The following is a 26,576-nucleotide window of genomic DNA, read 5'->3' on the forward strand; positions in this document are numbered from 1 at the left end:
TGATGTATGAGGAGAGATTGACCAGGTTCGGATTGTTTTGCTGGAGTTCAGACGAATGAGGGGGAGTCTCAGAGACATTTATAAAATTCTAACAGTTCTAGACAGGGTAGATGCAGGGAGGATGTTCCCGATGGTGGGGGAGTCCAGAACCAGGGGTCACAGTCTGAGGATTCGGGGTAGACCATTTAGGACGGAGGTGAGGAGACATTTTTTCACCCAAAGAGTGGTGAGCCTGTGGAATTCATTACCACAGGAAGTAGTTGATGCCAAAACATTGACTGTATTCAAGAGGCGGCTGGATATAGCACTTGGGGAAAATGGGATCAAAGGTTATGGGGAAAAAGCAGGATTAGGCTATTGAGTTGGATGATCAGCCATGATCTTAATGAATGGCGGAGCAGGTTCGAAGGGCCAAATAGCCTCCTCTTGCTCCTATCTTCTATGTCTGTGATCCTGTGAAGCAGTCTGGTGGTCAGCAATCGATCGTCGCGTGGGAGGGTTCATTAGAAACTGAGTAGATTGTGCACTCTGAAAAATATGTTAAACTGTGGCCCGCACTGCCACAGCCAACAAAACCATGGCAACCACTCAAAGTAGATACATTTGGATAAGTGCAAACAGCCCTTAGCACATCAATGATTGGTGTTTGTTGTTCATAATCTAAGCAGCAAATGGCTGGAAATCAACTCAACAAATTCCACCGTGACCACTTTGATTGTTGATATTCCAGGCAAGTTGTTTACAAAATGGGATTTGGCAGAAAACATCACGACAAGCAATGGACAGCAGTTCATCTTCAGTCAGTTCATGGAGTTCCTAGCAAGTTACAGAGTTCACCACTACCAGAAATTGTGGCGCAACCGGCTATTGCATAGTGGATTCGAGTGATTCAACAAGGGTAACCAAAGATAGTCTGAGAGCAAGTGTGCCAGAGGGAGAAAAGTTTCAACAATCCACTAATAACCTTCTTTTCACATGTCAATCCACCCCACAGATTTTTAGGTGTCCAGATTACCAACAACCTGTCCTGGACCCCCATGCTGAAACTATAGTTAAGAAAGCCCACCAACGCCTCTACTTTCTCAGAAGATGAAGGAAATTTGGCATGTCCGCTATGCCTCTCGCCAACTTTCACAGATTCACCATGAAAAGCATCCTTTCTGGTTGTATCACAGCTTGGTATGGCTCCTGCTCTGCCCAAGACCAGAATAAACCACAAAGGGTCGTGAATGTAGCCCAGTCCATCAAGCAAACCAGCCTCCCATCCATTGACTCTGTTTACACCTCCCACTGCTTCGGAAAAGCAGCCAGCATAATCAAGGGCCTCATGCACCCCGGACATACTCTCTTCCACGTTCTGCCATCGGGAAAAAGATACGAAAGTCTGAGTTCATGTACCAACCGACTCAAGAACAGCTTCTTCCCTGCTGCCATCAGACTTTTGAATGGACCTACTTCACACGAAGTTGATCTTTCTCTACACCCTCGCTATGACTGTAACACTACATTCTGCACTCTCTCCTTTCCTTCTCTATGTATGGTATGCTTTGTCTGTATAGTGCGCAAGCAACAATACTTTTCACTGTGTGCAAATACATGTGACAATAATACATCAAATTAAATCAAAATCAAATCAAATTACACTGACCCGAAAGACGCAGGCCGAACTTATGATTAGTCATAACATCCGCATGGCGCTGACAAATCTTAAGCCATCAACACCATCAAACAAGCTGAAGAAATTGCAAAGCATCAAGTTAAAACAAGATGTGCTTTGACAAGCAAATACATGCTAGGAGACCATGATTTGAAGTTGAACATTGGGTTCGCACCAAACGGCCAAATTGTGACCACAAACTTGCATCAATTTTATCAGGTGCAAAAGCAGATCAAGCAATTGCTCGGTACCAACCAAGTTTATTTATTTATAGAGTTTATTTATTAGTGTCACAAGTAGGCTTACATTAACACTCCAATGAAGTTACTGTGAAAATCCCTAGTCGCCACACTCCAGCGCCTGTTGGGCTACACTGAGGGAGAATTTAGCATGGCCAATGCACCTATCCAGCACGTCTTTCGGACTGTGGGAGGAAATTGGAGCACTCCGGAGGAAACCCACGCAGACACGGGGAGGACATGCAAGCTCTACACATATAGTAATCCAAGCCAGGAATCGAACCTGGATCCTTGGCGCTGTGAAGCAGCAGTGCTAACCATTGTACCACCGTGCCGCCAATAAGGTCAAGAAACAAAATTCAAAACCATAAATCTCACAAAAGATCTTTGCGAGATTGGTACAATGTGAACAGGTTCAAGGCTGCAATTTTGGTGATTGCAATGCATCAAACAGGCTCCATCGTCTGGATGTATAGTGAGATTTTTGCCTTGCAATTGCTCCTAGCTGGAAATATTTCCACATGATTCAGGAATCCTTATGAAAATACATGTTAAAAAGGGACACCATCTTTCCTGTTTGAGGAACAGGAAGGATTTGGTTTTGCTGTACACAAAGGCAAGGCAATAAAAACTGGCCTTGCCCATAACACTCACATCCCAAGAATAATGAGAGGGAAAAAACACAAAATGGTGGCAAATACCATGTTGAAATGGGTTAAGTGTCAACATCATTATTGTATTGCCTCTGCTCAGGAGTGACATGAAGGTAATATACAAATAAGGGAACTAAACATCCACCCACTTGCAAAAGGAGACTGAATGGAAGGTTTGTGACAGAACAAAGGATTGAAGTAAGCAAACTGTTTGACTTGAGTAATGCAAGTGGGACAAATACAAAACTCAAAGCTAACAGTAAAAGATTTTTTTTTATCCCTTCCAGGAGGGTTGATGGATGGAACAGGCTCCCGGAGGAGATGGTTACTTTGAGATCAAAAACATGAATCCTTTTATAAGGTCAACAACTCTAAATGGCACCGCTTTACTGTGGCACACAAGATCAATGGAGTCGAATGTTATCATCGTAATGATGAGGACTCATCTCGTTACACAGCACAATGATGCATCTCGGTGAAATTTGCATGCTTGGCTCCAAGTAAACCAAGAAAAAACATTTGGCAAGTTATTTTTCAGTGTTCCTTTGAAAACATTTAAGTTTGAGAAAGACTGAGGGTTGCATCCCACAAAAGATACGTCGATATTTATGACAATGTGAAAAATAGCCTTCTAGCTCAAAGCCTGACCAACAGTGTCAGTGTCAATAATAGGTTATTGTGGCAGGAAGCATTAGACAGCACAGAACCTGTGGGTAAATATGTTTCATAGCCTGTTTAAAATTGAGCACAACTGAAGAAAACCTCAGAATTATTTTTGGATGTGGTTTAGCATCAGAATGATGGAATATTTGTGTTTTATCTACTCAATTCCTGGCTTGGGTTACTGTCTGCAGAGTTTGCAAGTTCTCCCTGTGTCTGCGTGGGTTTCCTCCCACAGTCCGAAAGACGTGCTGGTTAGGTGCATTGGCCATGCTAAATTCTCCCTCACTAACACCAAAGTGTGGCGACTAGGGGATTTTCACAATAACTTCATTGCAGTGTTAATGTCAACCTACTTGTGACATGAATAAAGAAATTTCAACTTTAATTCTCAAACCATGGCAAGACCCAAGGCTTTGTGGAGGAATACATGCGATCATCTTTAGTTGTGGATTTGAAAATTTGCTTTATTTTGCCTTAGTTAAGTAAAGTTTAAAGTTTATTTATCAATGTCACAAGTAGGCTCACATTAACACTGCAATGAAGTTTCTGTGAAAATCCCCAAGTCGCCACACTCCGGCGCCTGTTCAGGTACACTGAGGGAGAATTTAGCATGGCCAATGCACCTAACCAGCACGTCTTTTGGACTGTGGGAGGAAACCGGAGCACCCGGAGGAAACCCATGCAGACACGAAGAGAACGTGCAAACTCCGCACGGACCCAAGCCAGGAATTGAACCCGGGTCCCTGGCTCTGTGAGGCAGCAGTGCTAACCATTGTGCCACCAAGCTGCCCTATCTCTATTCCATGTGACAGAGCTTGTGATGCACCCTTTTGATATAGGCTTCAGTTGTGCACAGTTTACAATGTTTCTAAAGCGGTCCCAGGGTCGAATCCATCAACATGATTCAAAAATACACATTGATACTTTTAAAAATGTCAAGATGCAAACACTGGTCAAATCTCACTGCAGAGAGCCAAATTAATTTCTTTTTGCACCATCTCAAATGCATTGATTAGAACAGAATTGACACAATACTGTCTGATTTCACATTTTGAGATGCCACCTAATGTGATCAGCTAATTCCCACCCTGGAAGAGAATAGTGTTCTTCTTCATCTATAAGCACTAAATTAACCTGTGATATCGTCCTCCGCCACTGAGACAGAAAGCCATAGCACAAGCACAGTGCAGTACTGAAGGAGTGCTTCATTGTTGGAAACACTTTTATCAAATACAAAACATCTGAATAAGAGAGGCAGGTAAAGACCAGCTGGGCTGCATTAGCATGGAGTACCGTGTGTATGCTACCACCGCCATCTATATGACCCCAGAACCCCGCCACCTCCCAACCATCCAATGGTTGAGTGTCATTGCAGCCGCTTTGGTGTGCTTTTCCGAAGCTCCGCCCATTATAATTGCAACCTTCTCTGACCCAATCTGCACACTATTTTGATTGCTTAGTTTTGTTTGCCTCTCCCTCGCTGTCTACCGATCAGGCCCCCACCCTGGTCACTCGCCTTTCGCAACTGAGCTAACCCGGTGCTGGTGCTCTCAACGCACTTGCCCCCACTATCCATGAGGGAACCGGCTGCTTACCGGCTCTTTATTCAAACACTATTCCATCACTGTGTCCTCAAAGTTTTTCTATACGTGCAACTCTGCGGGTTTTTGACTGCACCGTGACCTGCGACTGCACATAGTGAGCCACTGTGAATCAGTCTTGATAAACTTCCAACTGCTATTCATTCAGTGAACCACAAAGAGAATTATAGGCCTGCAATGTTGTAAGCATCTGTGTGTGTGTGTGTGTGTGTGCAAGTATGTATGTGTGTGTGCGTGCACGTGTGTATACGTGTGCATGTGTCTGTGTGTGTGCATGTATGTGTACATGTGTGTGTGTGCATGCATGTGCGTGCATGTGTGTGTATGCGTGTGCACACGTGTATGTCTGACTGATTTTAACACTCTCTGATGCTGTTGCTTGGTTGAAGTCTAACCAAAATGCCATAGATCTTCAATGTAACATCATTTAAAGCTTTTCACCACCATGCCGTCCCTGTACGGAATCTAACTGCCAGGCTGAGCACTTTGTCATTCAGAAGGAACTGTTGCTGTGCACTCCATCCTCGGTGTTGTAATGATGTCAACCCACCAATTACTCACAAGGGATTGTGCACACACACACAAATGTATTGGGTGGGATCTTCCGCCCACCCGGTGGCGTGTGTTACAACGGTGATGGTGTCCCACCATTAGCCGATGGCGGGATCTTCTGATTCTTCCGCTGTCAAGGTGTTTTTTTAACCATTGTTCACCACCACCACCCCCCCCCCCCCCCCCCACCCGGGCACCCACCGTTAGCTAGACCAGATGATCCCACTGGTAGGAACATCTGGAAAATACTGCCCATCAAATCTAGGTAAATGTGAACAAAAAGGATGTATAGAAAGCTTGGGGACAGCAGAGCTATGAGTGCTGTGTTCTGCTCTAGGCCAAAGTGGAACTGAGGCTGGACCACATGACACACTTCCCTTAAAGTGATGTCATGCTGCTTGAAGGCATTTAAGATACACACTGTCACCTCAACCCCTATGATCCCAGTGCCCTGCCACCTGCCACCCATGCAATATCTTGGAGGCGAAGGAAGGGGAGAAACAAAAATAGGCCAATTTAAGAGAAAAAAAAACCTCTTGGACACTCTACATTTATCTAAATTGAAATACATCTTCAGTTCTTGCAGCTACATCTGCCTACAATCTGTTTTTCCTCATCCGAGTCCTTACTCCCACACATATCTTTGTAGCATCTTAAACTTCCAGACACTTGCACATTTCACCCAGATTATTGTGAAAGATGATAAGCAGCAACAGCCTGAACACTGATCCCTGCAAGATTCCAATCCTCACACAGAATCACTGACATTAACAGCCTCCTGTTTGTGACAATGCAGCCAGCTCCAATACTGCCTCGTCTGCCAGCTCAAGGGGATGTGAAAGGTACAATGGCACCTCTTGAAGAACAGCAGGTGGACAGTACTGATATCATGACTGACAGAACCACACTTTCTTAGTCCCAGCTACCTACCCCATGTGTCACAAGACTGTCTCAGCCAGGACACAGACAGTCGGTTGGATGGTTCCTCTTTTTCCACCTCTGGACTGATCGAAGACAGATGGGCTTTAAAATAGAAGTGCCGAGTGTGTAATTCTCCAGAACAGACAAATGGCAGAGTTATTTAAAATTTTTTAAGAAGGAGACATGTTTATTAACTCAATACCTGAAATTTGTACACAGCAGCATCCAGTCAGTCTCTGACAAACACACACACAAATACATGCGTGCACATACACACATGCTCCCATGGACACACACGCATGGACACACTCGTGCACACACACATGAACACACACCACACACATATACACACTTTTACACACACACATGTGCACACATGGACACACACGCATGGACACAGACATACACATGTGCACACATACACTCCCACAAATACACATGCATGCACACATGCAAACACACACACACACGCGGAGGTGATTACAACATTGCAGACCCATGATTTCCTTTGTGGTTCATTGAATGAATAGCAGTTGGAGGTTTATGAAGACTGATTCACAATGGCTCACGGCGTGCAGTCGCAGGTTTCTCCGGCTTCACTCCAGTCACGGTGTTGTCAAAAACCTGCCTGGTTTGGCTTCTCAAATAGGTGGATAAAGGCCAGCTCAAATCCTCTGTCTCCTGATGCATTGTTGGCAGAGTCTGGTTCCTTTGATGATCCAGAACTCCTCTTCCTTCTTTCTGCCTCTCACTTCAAAATGTTATCAGCAGCCTGGTTTCTGTCAGATGACCATGGGGTCTGTTTTTTTTCATTGGCCTGCATGAGTTTCCTCCGGGTGCTCCGGTTTCCTCCCACAGTCCAAAGCTGTGTGGGTTAGGTGAATTGGCCATGATAAATTGACCCCGAATGTCAGGCGGATTATCAAGGTAAATACATGGATTATCAGGCTAAATACGTGGGTTTACAGGGTTTGGGCCTGGGTTGGATTGTTGTCGGTGCAGGCTCAACGGGCCAAAGGGCCTCCTCCTGCACTGTGGGGATTCTACAATTCTATAAATTCTATAATAAATGGTCTCTGGTGCCTTTGTCCATGACATATAACGGTGTTGGGGCTTCACCAATTTACATATCCTCCTGATTGAATAGGATCCTTCCCAAACCCATTTTTTGGAATTTCACTCCAAAGTCAAAAAATCTGCATGAATGTCTGTAACTATTTGGCTCATGGCTGGCACCAATCCACAGGAAAGATTTGTTGCATCCCAATGCCTCCTCATTGAAATGTCCCAATAGGTTGGTAGTGTCGAAAGGTCAAACATGTTTGCTATCTTCCAGTGCCATGTGTAGTTCCTTGTATATCGACAGAAGAGGAAAGGGCCACCTAACCTCTCGACTCCATTTTGTTTCAAACACAGTGTCCATCCTCCATTTTGTTTTAATAGTGTAGTTTTTCCACCAATCTATATTGCACAAGTATAACAATGTCACTGCATCTATCAGCCAGCCTAACCACACTTACATCGACCTTTGACCACCCCCCCCCCCCCCCCACCCTGCCATCAGTGCAGCCTTTATTCTCTTCCAGCCTAAATGATTCTCCCACTATTTCTGGGCCCTATTTTAATTCCTTCAAGTCCAAGGGCATGGACCTGAATGCATCTGAAAATGGTTCAACCATCCTTCATCAGTCTGCCTGGATCACGTCAAATGTTATTGGCCCACGCTCCTTTGACAAAATTAGAATCACCTTGGAGAGCAAAATAAACCCACTCAGCTTCTTTTCCACATTACTATCCTTTTTAAATCCGTAATTCCAGCCATTCCATCCTCATCGATCTCCAACAAGTGTGAGTAGCTTTGCAAAGTCACAGCCGAGTTACTTTGTAGCATTGGGGCGGCACAGTGGTTAGCAGTGCTGCCTCACAGCACCAGGAACCGGGGTTCGATTCCTGGCTTGGGTCACTGACTGTGCGGAGTCTGCACGTTCTCCCCATGTCTGCATGGGTTTCCTCGGGAGCTACGTTTTCCTCCCACACTCTGAAAGACATGCTGGTTAGGTACATTAACCATGCTAAATTCTCCCTCAGCGTACCCGAACAGGCGCCAGAGTGTGGCGACTAGGGGATTTTCACAGTGCTAATGTAAGCCTACTTGTGACTAATAAATAAACTTTAAAACTTTAAACTTTTAGCACAACACCTGATAAAGGTGGAGGCCTGGGATGGAATTCTCCAGCTGTTCACACCCCGCTGCTGCAATCGAGGACAGAGAATTTGGTGCTCAGCCAAATCTCCGTTCGCTGTAGCGGGACAGGAGAACCCCAATGGCATGAGTGGCCGGAGAATCCCGCCCATGGAGTGCTCTTTGCGAACTCTGTTGGTGAGCTCCACAATCATTCTGATCAAACAGCAGTGCATGTTGGGTGTCGAAAATGCGACGGCTTTGATTTCCCAAGATCCAGTCGGACAGTCGCTTTTCCGTGTCGGAAAGTTCAGAGACAGTGGAGTGTCTTAAAATGAAGTCACTGCCGTCACTGCTACAAAGGCAGAGGTTCATTCACTTGCACGTTGGCGATTCCTCTCCCCAAAGCACACAAAAGTGAGTTAGTTGTTTATTTTTCAGTTGCCAGATTTTTAAGTATTTCACAATTCTGTGCCGGGTTTGAGCCAATGACCTCTAGGTTTCAAGGATGGTATCATATTCACCAAGTCACTATACCCCATCAGGCTCTGGTGCTACCAACCAGTATCTTCCCTGATGGTTATTCTTCAATGGAACCGCAGTTTGTGAATGTCAGTAAGATGTCGAGGTGCACTGTAGCTATGTCTGGCGCTGTCCCCATCTAAAGTCTAGACCTTCCCCTAGTGGTGGGCAACCTGGCTGATAATGTCTTCTTTAGCTGAAGGATGTCTACACTAAGAGGTGAGACCAGCTAACTGGCAGTGCATTCATCTAACAGAAAGTCACTAATCTCAATGGTTTATAAACACTCCGAATTTGATAAACAAATAGCAAATAGGGGAAGCAGTGGCATAGTGGCATTGTCTCCGGACTAGTAATTCAGAGACCCAGGCTAATGCTCTGGGGACCTGGGTTCAAATCCCACCATGGCAGATGGTGAAAATTGAAAAATGAAAATCTGGTTTTAAAAGTTTAATGGTGAGCACAAAACGATTGTCATAAAAACCCACCTGGCTCACTAATGTCCTTGAGAGAAGGAACTCTGCTGCCCTTACCTGGTCTGTCCTACATGTGACTCTTAACTGCCCTCAGGGCTGGTCCAGTAAAGCCCACATCTCATGAACAAATTAAAAAAATAATTGGATTAACCTGATATTCTAATCAGCACAGGTTAAAGATTGTTTCAGCAATTACCTTGTCTATATTCGTACAGTGATCATAATACTTAAAGGCAGAGAGCAGCACTCTCACATAAAACAATGCCTTCAAAAGAGAGAAGTGAGAATTAGAGAGAAAAAGACTCTTATGGAACTTCAGAATTTAAAAGCAAATTTCAAAACCTTCTCATCTGAGTTATGCAACCAAACAGGAAAGCAGAACTGAAACTTGCGAGGCAATAGGTCATCGCCTCCAATGGATCGAGATAAAAACCAACTCCTCAGAAGGACGGGGAGGTCCTTCCCGAACACTTCAAGTTAAACAGACTCCTGCTTTGTTTTGGTGCGCAAAGGTCAGACTGCTCGAAACCTGGACACCCTCACCAGACAGAAGCATCAGACTAGGGGAAAGCAGGTAACAGATTCAAACCTTTACCTTCGGAAACCCGAGATAGAATTAGCAGGTGCACCTTCACTTAAATGGAAGGATTAGTCAAACGTGTAAATTGAAAGCAACAGAAACAGAAACAGAAAATGCTGGGAAATCTCGGCAGCTCCGACAGCATCTGTAGAGAGAGAGAACAGAGCCAATGTTTCAAGTCTGGATGACCCTTCGTCAGAGTTAGAGTTGTCCAGACTCGAAACGTTGGCTCTATTCCCTCCCCACAGATACTTTCAGACCTGCTGAAATTTTCCAGCATTCGCTGTAATTTGCTTTTATCTGCGTGTAAATGGATAGTATGGCCGACTGGATTCAACAACACAGACAATGGTATGGGACGGTTAACATTAGCAATTGTTATGGTACCAATCAATAATTACAATGATTTTATTTTGTTTTGACACACAGGTGGATACTTTTCCCTTTCTGCTTTTTAAACAAAGGTTATATTTTATAATTTTCACAAAGACTTGAATATTCTGAGGTTTGGAAATAGGTCAGTTTGTAACTTTTTAAAAGAGTGACCAATTTGGCCCATCAAATCGGCACCAAATCTCTGACAGAGCATCTGACCCTGGCCCTATCCCCATAATCCACCTAACCCACACATCTTTTGAATGTGGGAGGAAACCGGAGCACCCGGAGGAAACGCAGGCACAGGGAGAACATGCAAACTCCACGCAGACAGTGACCCGAGGCCAGAATTGAACCCAGGTCCCTGGTGCTGTGAGGCAGCAGTGCTAACCACTGTACCGCCCTTTCTTAAAATAACTAGGTACTATACTGAGTTGGCTTAACTAATCATAGAACCATAGAAAAGTTACAACACAGAAGAAGGCCATTCGGCCCATCTTGTCCATGCCAGCTAATCCTATAAAGGGAATGGAATACATCTGGACCACTTCATGAGCAAGGGCCAAGAGATACATAGGGCCGGATTCTCGACCTCGCCCGCGGCTGGGATTCTCCGGCCCTGTTGCAGTGAATGGAGATTTGACTGAGTGCCAAATTCTCCATTTTCACTGGCAATGGCAGTGGGGTGTGAACAGCCGGAGAATTCTGGCCATCAGCATGTAAAGGCTCAAAGAGAACAGGTGGGACTCCATTCTGCACCTGAATTCAAATTTCCAATTGCCAATTTTAAAAAGTTTAAAACTCAACTGTGCAATCTTTCAGGGCATTGTTCTCCATCTTGCTTATGATGTCAATAGGTAATACCCAGTTAATTGTTTTGTCTCAAATTGCTTTTGAGGAGAGACTGAGTAGACTGGGACAATACTCATTGGAATTCAGAAGAATGAGGGGAGATCTTATAGAAACATATAAGATTATGAAGGGAATAGATAGGATAGAAGCAGGGAAGTTGTTTTCTCTGGAGGGTGAAACCAGAACTTGGGGGCATGGCCCCAAAATAAGGGGGAGCAGATTTAGGACTGAGTTGAGGAAGATACTGCTTCACCCAAAGGGTTGTGAATCTGTGGAATTCCCTGCCCAGTGAAGCAGTTGAGGCTACCTCATTGAATGTTTTTAAGGCAAGGATAAATTTTTGAACAGTAAAGGAATTAAGGGTTATGGTGAGCAGGCGGGTAAGTGGAGCTGAGTCCACGAAAAGATCAGCCATGATCTTATTGAATGGCGGAGCAGGCTCGAGGGGCCAGATGGCCTACTCCTGCTCCTGATTCTCATGTTCTTAGGTAAGTTCCGAAACTTCTCTTTTGGCCATATATGGTTGGGCTGGAATTTTTCCGCCGTTCTTGCCGACAGGATTTTCTGGTCCCATTGAGGCAATCCCCCACCACGGGCTTCCCGGCAGCAGGGAGTGGCTAAATCAGAAGTTCCCACCACCAGCCAATGGTGACCCACCTCCACTGCCACGAAACACTGCGGATAGTCCTGCCGTCTACCTGCTCGTATTTTGTTTGATCAATCCAATATTATCCTACATTCCATTCAGAGGTGATTCAGTGAAAAGTATTCTGCAAAACGATACCACTACAGGCTTCTATTTTGCCCTCAGTTTCAGAGTTACTACATGTTCCCATTTCGCTCTCACTCACATTTTGCTTTCACAACAGTAAGCAGTACACACAATTGTTGCTAAACATCACAGCTCTCCATGTGTACCCACTTCCCTTTAACTCTCTGGAGAACTCAAAAGTCTCAAAAAGAAAGAAAACAGGTTTATGTTATAGAATCCATAGAATCCTAGAATCCATACCATGCAGAAGATGACATTCGGCCCATCGAGTCTGCCCCGACTCTCTGACAGAGTATCTTATCCGGGCTCTCTCTACCGCCCTATCCCTGTAACACCACCTATGTAACATGGTGTGGTGAACCATCGTTGGTTCCCACTAGATAGTACTGAGCCAGGGTCTGGCCAGTACTACAAGTATGTATATATGTTGCTGTTGGGGTTAGGGATGGGTTGTTCTACTTGTTGCTGTTGGGGTTCGGGTTGGGCTGTTACACCTTTGTATTATAGTTATTGTGGTACATCCCAGTCGGGCTCCGCCTCCTGGGAGAGGTATAAAGGTCTCTGCTCTGTCTGGGACCCCTCAGTCTGGGATCGTGTATATAATTAGTAGCTTCGTTGTACAGCAAATAAAAGCCTTTATTTCCTGAGCATCTCAAGCCTCGTGTGTGATAACGCGCATCACATGGCCAATCCCATCTAACCTTGGGACACTAAAGGGCGATTTAGAATAGCCAATCCGCCTAACCCGCACATCTTTGGATAGCCGTATATCTGTGCTTGATAGGACAACCCCGGTGTTTGTACTTTATAAACCACCGAAACATTTAGGAAAAAGAAACACAGAACAGTTTTCCCTTAAGGTTTCGTAAAAAGTGGACACCCAAGTAAACATTTCATTGCATTTTTTAAAATCACGGGCTTAAGCTTCCTTCTTCACTAATTGTGGGAGGGAAGGTAGGCTAGTGTGTACTGTGGCCTTCTGCCAACACCTACATCACAGTAAGAAGTCTCACAACACCAGGTTAAAGTCCAACAGGTTTATTTGGCATCACGAGCTTTTGGAGCACTGCTCCTTCACCAGGTGAGTGGAGAGGTAGGTTTCACAAACATGGCATATATAAAGACACAATTGCAGGACAATTCCAACCATCATCCTGCAATTGTGTCTTTGTCTATATATGCCATGTTTGTAAAACCTACCTCTCCACTCACCTGATGAAGGGGCAGCGCTCCAAAAGCTCGTGGTTCCAAATAAACCTGTTGGACTTTAACCTGGTGTTGTGAGACTTCTTACTGTGCCCACCCCAGTCCAATGTCGGCATCGCCACATTACACCTACATCGGCAGAGCAGCAACCTGTCTCATTTCAGCGGGTGCTGTTGGTGGAGGCACCCTGACAACAAAAGTGGATGTTCCCTCCTTCCCTGCGAGGTGGCATCACAATAAGATGCAAATACCTGTCTAGCCCTGGGCCACAAGGGTGGCTCAGTGTCGTACGAAGATAGGTTTAAATTTATCCAGTGTGTTTCACAATCTCAGGATGTCCCAATTCACTGTGCAGCCAAAGAAGTCATTTCTGAAGTATAGTCACTATTGTAATGGAAGAAAAGTGACAGCCTACTGGTGCACAGCAAGACTCAACAATCAGCAATGTGAAAGTTGGCACTTCAACTCTTTAGGCAATAGTGTGAGAAACAGCATGGCAGGATGATGAGAAGCTGGCAAACACACGTTTCACCGCACAGGCTCATTGTGCACCAATTATTTCCGAAGACGATTGGATAATCAACCTATTCGGAATCTGATCCGAGGGATAGATCCTAGGCTGTCCTATCACCTGATGAAGGAGCAGTGCTCTGAAAGCTCGTGATTCCAAATAAACCTGTTGGACTTTAACCTGGTGTTGTGGGACTTCTTACTATAAAATTATGAGTTGCTCTTCTGATGTAGGTATTGGCAGGAGGGCATAGTGCACAATCACTTACTTTCCCTGCCACAGTTTGGGAAGAAGGAAACTTAAGCCTGTCATTTTTTAAATTGCAATATATGCTTACTTAGGTGTCCAGTTTTTATGAAACTTTAAGGGAAAACTGTTCTGTGTTTCTTTTTCTTAAATGTTTCAGTGGTTTATCAAGTACAAACATCGGGAATTGTCCTATCAAGCATTGATATATGGCTATCCAAAGATGTGCAGCTTAGGTGGATTGGCCATGCTAACTTGCCCTTTAGTGTCCCAAGATATCTAGGTTAGATGGGATTGGCCATAAGGTAAATGGTCAACATCTTTTCCCAAAGTTAGGGGAGTCGAAAACTAGAGGGCATAGGTTTAAGGTGGGAGGGGAGTGATACAAAAGGGTCCAGAGGGGCAATTTTTTCACACAGAGGGTGGTGAGTGTCTGGAACAAACTGCCAGAGGCAGTAGTAGAGGCAGGTACAATTTTGTCTTTTAAAAACATTTAGACAGTTACACGGGTAAGATGGGTATAGAGGGATATGGGCCAAATGTGGGCAATTGGGACAAGCTTAGTGGTTAAAAAAAAGGGCGGCATGGACAAGTTGGGCCGAAGGGCCTATTTCCATGATGTAAACCTCTATGACTCTATAACTCTTGATTCCCTTACTAATTAAAAATCTAATTATCTCAGCCGTGAACATATTTAAGAACCCAGCCTCTACAATCCCTCCTGGGAAAGATTTCCACTGATTCACTACTCTCTCATTCCTCTTCATCTCTGTCTTCAATGGAGGACCCCTAACACTATCTCTCGGCATCTACCCTGTCAAGACTGAAATATCTATTGAGGTTGTCTTGGGCTTTGACCACCCCCCACCCGCAGCTTGTGATATTTCTGTTTAATTGCCAATTTGATGGATGTGTTCAAAATCAAGAGGGCTCTAGATAGAGTAGAAAGAGAGAAACTATTCCCATTGGCAGGATGCAAAACCAAAGGACACAAATTGAAGAGATTGGAAAAAGAACCACAGGCAATGTGAGGATTTCTTTTTTACAAAGTGTGTGCGCGTGATCTCGAGCACACTCCTCGGGTCTGTGTGGAGTTTGCACATTCTCCCCGTATCTGCATAGGTTTCCTCCAGGTGCTCCAGTTTCCTCTCACACTCCAAAGATGTGCAGGTTAGGTGGATTGGCCATGCCAAATTGCCCCTTTAGTGTCAGGGGGACTAGCTAGGGTAAATGCATGGGGTTATGGGGATAGGGGATAGGGAAGAAGAGGAATGAGAGAGTAGTGAATCTGTGGGGATAGGGTGGGATTGTGGTCGGTGCAGACTCGATGGGCCGAATGGCCTCCTTCTGCACTGTAGGATTCTATGAGTCTGTAAGTGTGGTGAAGGCGAATTCAATTGTGTCTTTCAAACGGGAATTGAGTAAGGACATTAAGGGGGAAACCTGCGGGGAATAGGCAGGGAGTCTAACAGCTGGATGCTTTACAGTGAACTGGCACAAACCCAACAGGCCAAAGAGCCTCCTTCTGTGCTGTAAACCTTCTATGAATCCAATTTCCACTGGGATTCTCTTTGCTGAATTTTTAATATTGAGAGGTCACTTTGTAAGGAATGTCAAAAGTTCAATTGTCAAACTTCTCCCAATGCAGCGGAGTGGAAATTGTGCATTGCCAGTCCTGATTTCTTGTCAGAATTGTTATTTCCTACATTAATTTTTATGTTCTTACTGACAATAGACTAACTTTTTATTTCCTTGTTACATGAAACGCACATGATAAAATCTTTTGAAATCTGATGGAATGTTCCAGAGATCATAGCAGTGCGCGATTGTGAAAAATTCCTCCACAAACCACAACAAATTAGACAGGTAAAGAGTGGCATGTTTGTGTATATTTAACTGTGCATAAACCTTCAAGTGGATTTTGATTCAAAAAGTAAATGAATTGTTTAGAAATGGCCAGGATAATGGCAGGTGTGGACACAAGTAGAATGAGTGCCCCTTTATGATTCACGTTGAATGAGCAGAGATAGATACCTGTAATCGTCAGTGGACGGGCTTGTCTGCAGGACTCGGAGCTACAGGCGTCATGATACGAATGAGGCACAAGCAGCAAAGTGAAGAAGGTGCACAATCGTGAGATTATACATAACAAACCATCTAATCAATGCAGCAATTCAGAACTGCTAAATCTGAGAGTGCACTGAATTTCTGAATCGTTTCAGAAACACTAAAAAATTAAGCTGCTTCAATCAGTTTGGTAATTGGAATACTAGAATCATAGAATCTCTACACCGCAGAAAGAGGTCATTTGGCCCATCGAGTCTGCACCGACAACAATCCCACCCAGGCCCTATCCTCGCAACCCCACACATTTACCCTGCTAATCTCCCTGACACTAATCTTGGGTAATTTAGCATGGCCAATCAACCCAACCTACACACCTTAGGACTGTGGGAGGAAACTGGAGCACCCTTGAGAAACCCATACAGACACAGAGAGAACTTGAAACCCCCACATACACAGTCACCCAAGGCCAGAATTGAACCTCGTCAGGTGCAATCGGTGGCACAGTAGTTATCACTGCTGCCTCACAGTGCCAGGGACCTGGGTTCAATTCCCGGCTTGGGTCACTGTCTGTGCGGAATCTGCACGTTCTCGTCACATTTGGGTGGATTTCCTCCGGGTGCTCTGGTTTCCTCCCGCAGTCCGAAAAATGTGCAGGTTAGGTGCATTGGCCATGCTAAATTCTTCCTCGGTGTACTCAAACAGGCACCAGAGTGTGGTGACTAGGGGATTTTCACAGTAACTTAATTGCAGTGTTAATGTAAGCCTACTTGTGACACTAAGGACGTAGAAGCTTTGGAGAGAGTGCAAAGAAGGTTCACCAGGATGTTGCCTGGTCTCGAGGGTGTTGGCTATGAGGAGACGTTGAATGTGCTAGGATTGTTTTCACTGGAAAGATGGAAGCTGGGGGAGACCTGATAGAGGGCTATGAAATTATGAGAGGCATAGACAAGGTGGATAGTCAGAGGCTTTTCCCAGGGTGGAAGTGTCAATTACAAGGAGGCACAGCTTCAAGGTGAGATGTGCGGGGGGATGTTCTTCACACAGGGTGTGGTGGGTGCCTGGAATGCGCTGAAACCAGAGGAGGTGGTAGAAGCAGGCACATTAGCAATATTTAAGAGGCAGCTGGATGGGTATATGGATAGGGAGGGAATAGAGGAACATGGACTGAGTAAGAACAGAGGGGTTTTTTAGTTTGGTTAGGACATTATGATCGGCACAGGCTTGGAGGGCTGAAGGGCCTAAGAACAAGGAAGAAAGAAAATTACAGCACAGGAGCAGGCCCTTCAAGCCTGCACCAACCATGCTGCCCCGTCTGAACTAAAAACCCCTACCCTTCCAGAGACCATATCCCTCTATTCCCATCCTATTTATGTATTTGTCAAGACGCCCCTTAAAAGTCACTATCGTATCTGCTTCCGCGACCTGCCCCGGCAGCGCGTTCCAGGCATCCACCACTCTCTGTGTAAAAAACTTGCCTCGTACATCTCCTTTAGATTTTGCCCTTCGCACCTTAAACCCTCTAGTAATTGACTCTTCCACCCCGAGAAAAAGCTTCTGACTATCCACTCTGTCCAAGCCCCTCATAATCCTGTAGACTTCTATCAGGTCGCCCCTCAATCTCCGTCATTCCAGTGAGAACAAACCAAGTTTCTCCAACCTCTCTTATGTACCTGTACACCCGGATCCCTCTTCCTGTTGCTGTGCTGTACTTTTCTTTGTTCTTTGTTAACAGTCCAGCCTTTTTCTTTCGCTCCTCCAACCCACAATTCTTCTGATTGGAAGTTTGATCATCAGGCAGAAGCCAATGGAATTGAAAAATATTCTCCCAATGATTAAAACCTTGTCATTATTCAGACAGGATATATTGAACATGAAATAGTGCAGACTCAATCCCTCTCACTGTGGTTTTTTTGTTTAAACCTTGCTGATTTAGGAATGGATCTGAATGAGACGGAAAGCTTTTCCAACTACTCGAACAGCACAGCGGGAGAGAAGTGTGCGCCGGACCGTGAAATTAGCCAGGTGGTTTTCTCATTGCTTTATACCGTCCTCTTCATTGCCGGCCTCCTGATGAGTAGCCTAGCCATTTGGGTGTTCTTTCAAATACCCAGTAAGTCAAATTTCATTGTGTACCTTAAGAACACAGTCATGGCTGACCTGCTGATGACACTGACATTTCCGTTCAAAATAATCATCGGGTCAAGATTCAGGACACCCGGACTCCAGGTCTTTGTGTGCCAAGTCAGTTCGGTCGTATTCTACTTGACGATGTACATCAGCATTATATTTCTGGGACTGATAAGCGCTGACCGCTACCAGAAGGCAGCAAAACCGTTTGGCCACTCTGGCACGTGTAGGCCCAGAACCGCAAAGGTTCTCTCAACAGCCATTTGGCTGTGCATGTTTCTCCTGGCCCTGCCCAACATGGTCCTGTACAAGGGGGGCGGTACGCCCGTAAACGCACGCAAATGCTCCTCCTTCAAGACCGAGCTGGGCCTAAAGTGGCACGAAATGGTCAACTTTGTCTGCCAGATCATATTCTGGAGTAACTTGATCTTAATCGTGGTGTGTTATTCTCTGATCACCAGGGAGCTTTATAAATCCTACCGGAAAATCAGAGGCAGCTCCCGGCAAGCCAAGGTTGTCAATTTCAATGTCTTCCTGGTGCTGGCGGTCTTCTTCATTTGCTTTGTCCCCTTTCACTTTGCCAGGATCCCATACACACTGAGTCAGACACGGGGTGCCTACCAGTGCTCCACTCAGGTTGCCCTTTACTACATAAAGGAGAGTACACTGGGCTTGTCGGGGTTCAATGCGTGCCTGGATCCATTAATTTATTTCTTTCTATGTCAGTCATTTAAGAAAATGCTCTTTGCAAAGCTGAACAACTGCACACGGCAACTGCCGAAAAAGCAGAATTATGTGAACTCATCGAGTATGGACACCCCACTCTAGGTTATAAACTGACAATACGCCCACCCAACAGCAAACATTCATTCTCTTAACTTCACCATGTTGGTAACATTGTGTCAGACTTACAATGTTATAAAATTAGCTGTAAAATTCACACCTTACGTGAACACCACATTATGTGGAACTCTACGGGGTTGGGGACATCGCATGATGTTAAACACAACAGATAAATGTTCTTGCTCCACGCAGCAAAGTGCATCAATTACTGATGCAACAGCAAACTGTATTGGTATAGCACCATTAATTCAGTAATATATCACATGGTTTCTTCATAGGGAAGTAATTAATCACACGGTGTTGGAACAGATCAGAATCTCGAGGCAAGAAAAGTAAGAGTCATGATAGTGAGGGTAATATCAAGGAGGTGAAAGTAGGCAGTCTTAGTGATGGACAGGGTCTGGCTTTGAAACTCAGCTCAGGATCAAATAGAACACTGAGACCAAGAACCATTTTGCTTCACCCTGAATCAGCAATCAGAGCAATAGGGTTATAGAATTTTTTGAAGGTTGCTAAATAGCATGACTTTTTTTTGGTCCTCTTGATGTTCAAATAAAGATGTTCAAATTCAATTTCATGACAAGCAAGCTTCCATCTACATCTGTACTTTAAATAACATTTCAGCAGAGCCACTGTCTTGCATGTAGTCCCACAATGTCCTTAGCACAGCAGGGGAAAAAAAAATCAGAGGTCCTATGAAATTCAGTCTCCCCACTGCTTATCTTTGCGTCATCAGTAAATTATGTCCCCTAGTACTTGACTTTTCTCCCCTAGGAAAGAGCATCTGACTATCCAGTCTGTCCATGCCACTCATAATCTTGTAAACCTCTATCAGGTCGCCCCTCAACCTCCGTCATTCCAGTGAGAACAAATTGAGTTCATCCAACCTCTCCTCATAGCTAATACCCTCCAGGCCAGGCAACATCCTGGTAAACCTCTTCTGTACCCCTCAGGATTAACTGAGTCTGAAAATTATTGGCGAGGATATGCCAATATTTCAGCCATCCACATGATTGTCATCTGAGCTACCTCATTGAATTATAGAACGATTCAGCACAAAGGAGGTCTTTCAACCCAATGTGTTTCTGCCACTTCCTTGAAAGAGCTATACAATTAATCCCATAGTTGTTCTTTCCTCATAGAACGCAGAATAAATATAGGGAATACCAACTCTTGAGGAAAACTTTCTTCCAGTCTGCTAACCACTGCTCTCTGCTTTCTGTCTCTTAGGCCATTTTTTCTTTGAGCTGCCATTGATCCTTTAACCCCAGAATGATGTTAATTTTGCCACAAATGCAGTCAACTACTTTTAGAGTCAAGATATTAGAAGTCCAACTGCGCAACTTTAAAACAAATCATTCATAGGATTGCCCATCCTTAATTGGCTTTGAACTGAGTGGCTTGCATGGCCACTTCCGAGGTAGACCACATCACACATAGGCTAGACGAGGTAAGGATGGCAGATTTCCCATAGTCCAAAATATGCAGGTTAGGTGGATTGGCAATGCTAAATTGTCCCTCAGTGTCCAGGATGTATAAATTAAATGGATTAGCGATGGTAAAATGTGGGGGGTTACAAGGATAGAGGACATAGGCAAGATACTCTGTCAGAGAGTCGGTGCAGGCTCGATGGGCTGAATGGCCTCTTCTGCACTGTGATTTCTATGATTTCCTTCCCGAATGGACATTAGTGAACCAGATGGGTTTTTACAAATCCATTGTCATCATTAGACTTTTAATTCCATATTTATTTTTATTGATTTCAAATGTCACCATCTGCCATGGTGGGATTTGAGACAGAGCATCCCTCCCAGGCCTTATCTTCGCAGCCCCACATTATTTACCTTGCTAATTCCTCTAACCTACATCTTGGAACATTAAGGGGCAAGTTATAAGAAAATAAGAACATAAGAACTAGGAGCAGGAATAGGCCATCTGGCCTCTCAAGCCTGCTCTTCCATTCAATAAGATCATGACTAATCTTTTCATGGACTCAGCTCCACTTACCCACCCATTCACCATAACCTTTAATCCCTTTACTGTTCAAAAACCTATCTTTTTTGCCTTAAAAACATTTATAGAAGTAACCGCAACTGCTTCATTGGGCAGGGAATTCCACAGATTCACAACCCTTTGCATGAAGAAGTTCCTCCTCAACTCAGTCCTATATCTACTCCCCCCTTATTTTGAGGCTAAGCCCCCTAGTTCTAGTTTCACCCGCCAGTGGAAGCAACCTCCCTGCTTCTACCTTATCTATTCCCTTCATAATCTTGTATGTTTCTATAAGGTCCCCCTTCATTCTTCTGAATTCCAATGGATATAGTCCTAGTACACTCAGTCTCTCCTCATAAGCCAACCCTCTCAATTCCGGGGCCAATCAGAGCCAATCCACCTATCGTGGCCAATCAACCTGACCTGTACATCTTTGGAACATGGGAGGAAACCCATGCAGACACGGGGAGAACGTGCAAACACCACACAGACAGTCACCCAAGACTGGAAGTGAACCCAGGTCCCTGGCGCTGTGAGGCAGCAGTGCTAACCATTGTACCACCATAGCTTGTTCTTCTCTCAAGCTGTCCTGCCATGATTTATGCACATGAATAGTCAGGTATTTCTGCTCATGTACCCAATCATACCCTTTATTTCATATTGCCTCACCATGTTCTTCCAACCAAAATGAATCACTTCACACTTGTTGGGAAACCAAAGTTAGTTTTAAGGGATTTATCTTTACGTGGGTAAACATTAGAAATAGTGTTGGGTAGGTTCAATTTAATGTTTCTGTGCTTACAAGAAAGCCGAGATTAGTTATAATGTGAGCAAACAACCTTTGTCTGTGTAGGATTTTCATTTCCATATCCAGCTAAGACTCTATGTGTTTTAGAGCTTCGGAATGCAGACTCCCGATAATTGCCTGGCAACCTGTGGGAGGACCTGTTGGTCTTTAACCTGGTGTTGTAAGACTTCTGACTGTGTTTACCCCAGTCCATCTCCACATCATAACCTGTGGGAGGGGCAGACAGATGCCTTTGTCCTAAATGCTGTAGCAAAAATCTAGTCAGTTGAGTTAGAGACTGGAACAAAGATCTAGGATGGCTCTCTCAGTTCTGCTTGAAGCTGGAACCTTGGGTGGGATTTTCCAGGTGCGCTCGTCCCAAAACCAGAAAATCACGCCTGAAGTCAACAGACCTTTGCATGGTCTGCCCCCCACCACCCACCATGATTCCCATGGTGGGCGGGACAGGAAAATTCCCCCCTTTAAAATGCACTAATCTAGCCAGGGCTAGAATTCCACAGAGAAAACTAGAATGGAACTGGTAGAAGGCCCAGAGATCCAGAGAGCTGTAACAAGAAGATTTCAGAACATCTGAAACTCAGTGATCAGAGACTACTGGAAAACAAGACTTCCACTTCAGAGAACGAAACAAAGACAAGAAGAGATCGATTGGTAAGAAATACTGGAAAAGGCTTTCTAAAGTAACGTCTCATTATTGTCTGTGAACAAATTGTAACGTTGTGACTGGGACCTCAAAAAGTATCAGTGTAATCGTTAAGGGCAGTGTGATCATCGTTAAGGCAGTGTGAGTCACAAAGAGCTGGTCCAAAGTCCTGGTGTGGAATCTCTGATTAAAGTGGAGCGGAAGCTCTAGTCAATTGGGCCCGTTGGAAAAGACGAACCGGCATTTTGAATGCGGATCACCAAGTGAATGATTGCTATGAGAGAAGATTTCACAGCCTATTTCTGGGAGTTCTGGGGAGTGGGGGGAATTCTGAGGAGAAATCCGCAAATACTGACAATGGGTGCTGATGAGACGATCGTAACTTCGAATGTATTTTGTCTCCCGTAATAACCTTGAACTTGTGTGCAAGGGTTAAACTAAAGAAGGCGCAGATGATTGTATTATAATCCTTTTTTTAATGTGTTACAAATGTTTTTCATTTGTGAAAAAAAAATTAATGAGCAGTCCTGTGACTCTTGTTTCCTCCACGGTTGATAAAACCAAAAATAAAAATAACTTGTGATATTTTGAGCTACCGTTCCATTCTGGGATCCTCCTGTCCAGTAACTGACTGAGATCGTAACACACTTCTCTGTATTAAATTGCTCCTGCCACTTGTCCGCCCATTCCACCAACCTGCCGATGTCCTTCTAAAATTCAAAGCTATCCTCCTCATGGTTGTCAATACTTTCAGGGGTTGTATCCTATGCCAATTTTGGAAACTATGCCCTGTACAACTAAGTCCAGGGCAACGAGCAGGATCCCGGGAGCATTCCATTCTAAACCTCCTTCCAGTCCGAAAAACAACCATTCGCTATTTGGACGGAATTTTCCCAAAAAAGGCCAGAATTCTCCGGTCCCGCTGCAGTGAACGGAGATTGGGCTGAATGCCAAATTCTCCATCCTCGCTTGCCGCAGTGGTGGAGCGTGAATGGCCAGAGAATTCCGGCCTAAATGTCATTTTGGCCAAAACATCTGGTGTGATCCACACCGGATCAGATCACAATCTTCCCGCACTTAGTCATTTTTTGGGAGTAGGGCAAGTTTTGAGCCGGTTTTGAGAGGGGCAGGGTCTAAACATGCCGGCAAGCCCAGCTTCACAGAGATAGGGTATCGCTTTTAAGGGGTGCCCCATTCTCAAAGTGAAATTGAAGATCCCCCTTTCTTCCCCACACGGACATCAGGACCCCGTCCCCCTCATTGAAGGCATGTTCTCCCACCCCTCCCCAACACAGATCGCTGGCTCAGGGCCCTCCCAATGGGTTCCCCTTCAGGTCCCCCATTTATGCCTTCATGCCTTCCCCATGACCCTCCCTTCATGACCCTGCCTCAGGCCCCACTCCTTGGCACTGCCTCCGATGTGGCAGTGTTCCTCTAGCAGTGCTACCTGGCATCTTGGTAGTGCCCACCTGGAAGTGGCAGGGTGCCAGTTGGCACTGCCAGATGGGCACTGCCCAGCCATGTCCCCACCACCGGGGGGGGGGCTTTAATGGCCTCCGAGCCCCCCAGTCGTGATTAGCGCCAGGTTACTGCTGCAGCCACGGATCAGGGAATCCCGGGAACAGGGGAAATCCGGCCTAAGCATATTTTTAAAATTATTTAAATATTCTAATCTGGTCCCCCCCCTCCCCTCACTGGCAGGAACCAGATTACGCCCAGGTGTGGTGGCTCGGAGAATCACAGAGGGATTTCACACTGACCCTAAATGCGCTGGACCACTCACCCGTGATTCTCTGATCTCGTTCCACCCCAACTAATCTGCTGGGCATGATACAGTCAGAAAATTAGAACCTTTGTTTCTCGTCGCTTGGTAAATTTTCTATCCATGTTACGTCACTTTTATCCCACAAATTCCATCTTTGCCCTGTTGTGCGGCAATTTACCAAGTAACAATTTTAAAATACTCTCCTATCCCCTTGTTGATCAAATAAAAACATTGACAATTGCAAAACACAGAAGAATAAAAGACCCGATGTTCAAAAGTAAGATTATTTAACTGTACAACGGTGGTGAGCATCTGTTGTACAAAGACCAACCGGCAGATAGAGAGTGGAATACTTTAACAAATTATTCACATTGTAGGATCAGGATACCGTAAGTACGAATGAGATACACTTTGCTATTTCAGAAGTTCTCTCATCATTTGGAGAGGGTTAAGGCACAGGAAATAAAGTCTGAACAACCCAGGGACTAATTATAAGAAAGCTTCCAATATCTTGTTACTTAAGAGAAAGACTGCAGCTATGAACACAGGTCACACCTAGAGGGCAATCTATCCAGCACACAGCACTCGCAGGAGCGCACAACTGGAACCAAAGACTTGCATTTATGCAGCACACTACGTCGCTCAGGATATCCCAAAGTGCTTCATATCCGATTATTTTTTTCTTTGGGTTATGTGGTCACTGCTTTATTGCAGGAAACGCAGCAGATAATCTCCACACACGCGCCACAGGCAGTAATGAAATATTGATAATCTGATGTAGGGTGTTGCTCGAATTAGATGTACCAGAGAGAAGCCACTGAACTCCTTCAAATATTGTCAACAGGAATTTTTACATCTGCCCTCATCTTTGGTTTAACATCTCATCGGAAAGACTGCGCCGCCAACAATGCAGCACTCCATCAGTACTGCTCTAAAGTGTTCAGATATCCTGCTCAGGTTTCTGGACTGGGCCATTCATCCATAGCCTTCCAACTCTTATCTGAGAGCATTGCCCCTGTACAAAAAGCCAGATTAACAGTTCAGTATAAGTATAATCCATAGGGCGGCACAGTGGCTTGCGCTGCTGCCTCACAGTGCCAAGGACCCGGGTTCGATTCCAGCCTTGAGTGATGGTCTGTGTGGAGTCTGCACCTTCTCCCCGTGTCTGTGTGGGTTTCCTCCGGGTACTCCAGTTTCCTCCCACATTCCGAAAGAGTTTATAGACATCACAGAAACCCTACAGTGCAGAAGGAGGCCATTTGGCCCATCGCATCAGCACTGACAACAATCCCACCTAAGCCTTATCCCTGTAATCCCACATATTTACCCTACTAATCTCTCTAACCTACGCATCCCAGGGCATTGAGGGGCAATTTAGAATGGTCAATGCGCCTAACTTGCATTGGTTAGGTGGATTGGCCATGCTAAATTGCCCCTTTGCGTCCCAAGATGTGTAGGTTGGATGAATTAGCCATGGTAAGTGTGTGAGGCTACAGGGATAGGGCGGGGAAGAGGGCCTGGGTAAGTTACTCCGACAGAGAGTCAGTGCAGGCTCAATGGGCTGAATGACCTCTTCCGCACTGTAGGTATACTATGATTCTATTCTAATGATAACTAGCAATATTCAAACAAGCAGAATAGTCACAGAAACTGTGAACAATAGCATCATTTTCACAAGATCCTACAAATATCACATCACATCAGTGGTGATGCCAAGGACTATTTGTACCGCAAGAGGGTCCACATTGAAATACACCGCACATTAACCATTGGGCCAGGGGCAGAGTCCAGCAATTCAATCTGACCTATTATTCCACTGCTTAGACATCACATGGTCCTTGACCTGATGGTCAACTTTCGTATAAAACACATTATCATTGGCTCTTTGAAGCGCATATTTGAAATGTATAATGTTCTTAAAATTGATGGAACTCAGTCAACAAATAAATTAGTGACCCTACGGCTTTCTTGCAGTGTTATATATTTACATAAATGTAACTGCTTGTGATTTTTAATGTGACTCATAGATTTACTATTTAAATCAAGATCTTTGGATTCTAGCAACATTTTTTTCTTCATTCGTGGGACACGGGCGTCGCTGGCTGGGCGACGCCCGTGGATTGCCCATCCCTAATTGCCCTTGGAGGGCAGTTGAGAGTCAACCACCTTGCTGTGGCTCCAGAGTCACACAATGGGCCAGACCTGGGTTAGGATGGCAGATTTCCTTCTCTAAAGGAAATTTCACCATTCACTCAGGTGGGATTTGAAACTACGCCCCGGAGCATTACTCTGGGTCTCTGGAATACTAGTCCAGCGATAAAAC

General features: G+C 44.9%; 3 protein-coding genes across 5 annotated transcripts in view; 2 read left to right on the plus strand and 1 right to left on the minus strand.

Annotated features, from left to right (window-relative positions):
* The window catches only part of LOC144487108 (mediator of RNA polymerase II transcription subunit 12-like protein), a 596,823-nt gene that overhangs the window by 175,223 nt on the left and 395,024 nt on the right, over positions 1–26,576 (minus strand).
* LOC144487160 (P2Y purinoceptor 12-like) lies at positions 9,862–24,317 on the plus strand. Of its 2 annotated transcripts, XM_078205223.1 has the most exons (3): positions 9,862–10,040; positions 15,816–15,874; positions 18,009–24,317. In XM_078205223.1, exon 3 carries the CDS (start codon positions 18,011–18,013, stop codon positions 19,028–19,030), a length of 1,020 nt encoding a protein of 339 aa, XP_078061349.1. In that variant the 5' UTR covers positions 9,862–10,040; positions 15,816–15,874; positions 18,009–18,010; the 3' UTR covers positions 19,031–24,317. The 2 variants fall into 2 exon arrangements, with proteins under 2 accessions (XP_078061349.1, XP_078061357.1); XM_078205231.1 differs by lacking the exon at positions 15,816–15,874.
* Positions 18,007–26,576, plus strand: part of LOC144487143 (P2Y purinoceptor 13-like) — a 47,316-nt gene continuing 38,746 nt past the window's right edge. For both annotated transcript variants that reach the window (XM_078205207.1, XM_078205213.1), the window contains exon 1: positions 18,007–18,097. The gene's annotated coding sequence lies outside the window, so the exon portion shown is untranslated. The remainder of the gene's footprint in view (positions 18,098–26,576) is intronic.

The sequence above is a fragment of the Mustelus asterias genome, chromosome 3 (assembly GCF_964213995.1).
Source record: "Mustelus asterias chromosome 3, sMusAst1.hap1.1, whole genome shotgun sequence".
NCBI lineage: Eukaryota > Metazoa > Chordata > Chondrichthyes > Carcharhiniformes > Triakidae > Mustelus > Mustelus asterias.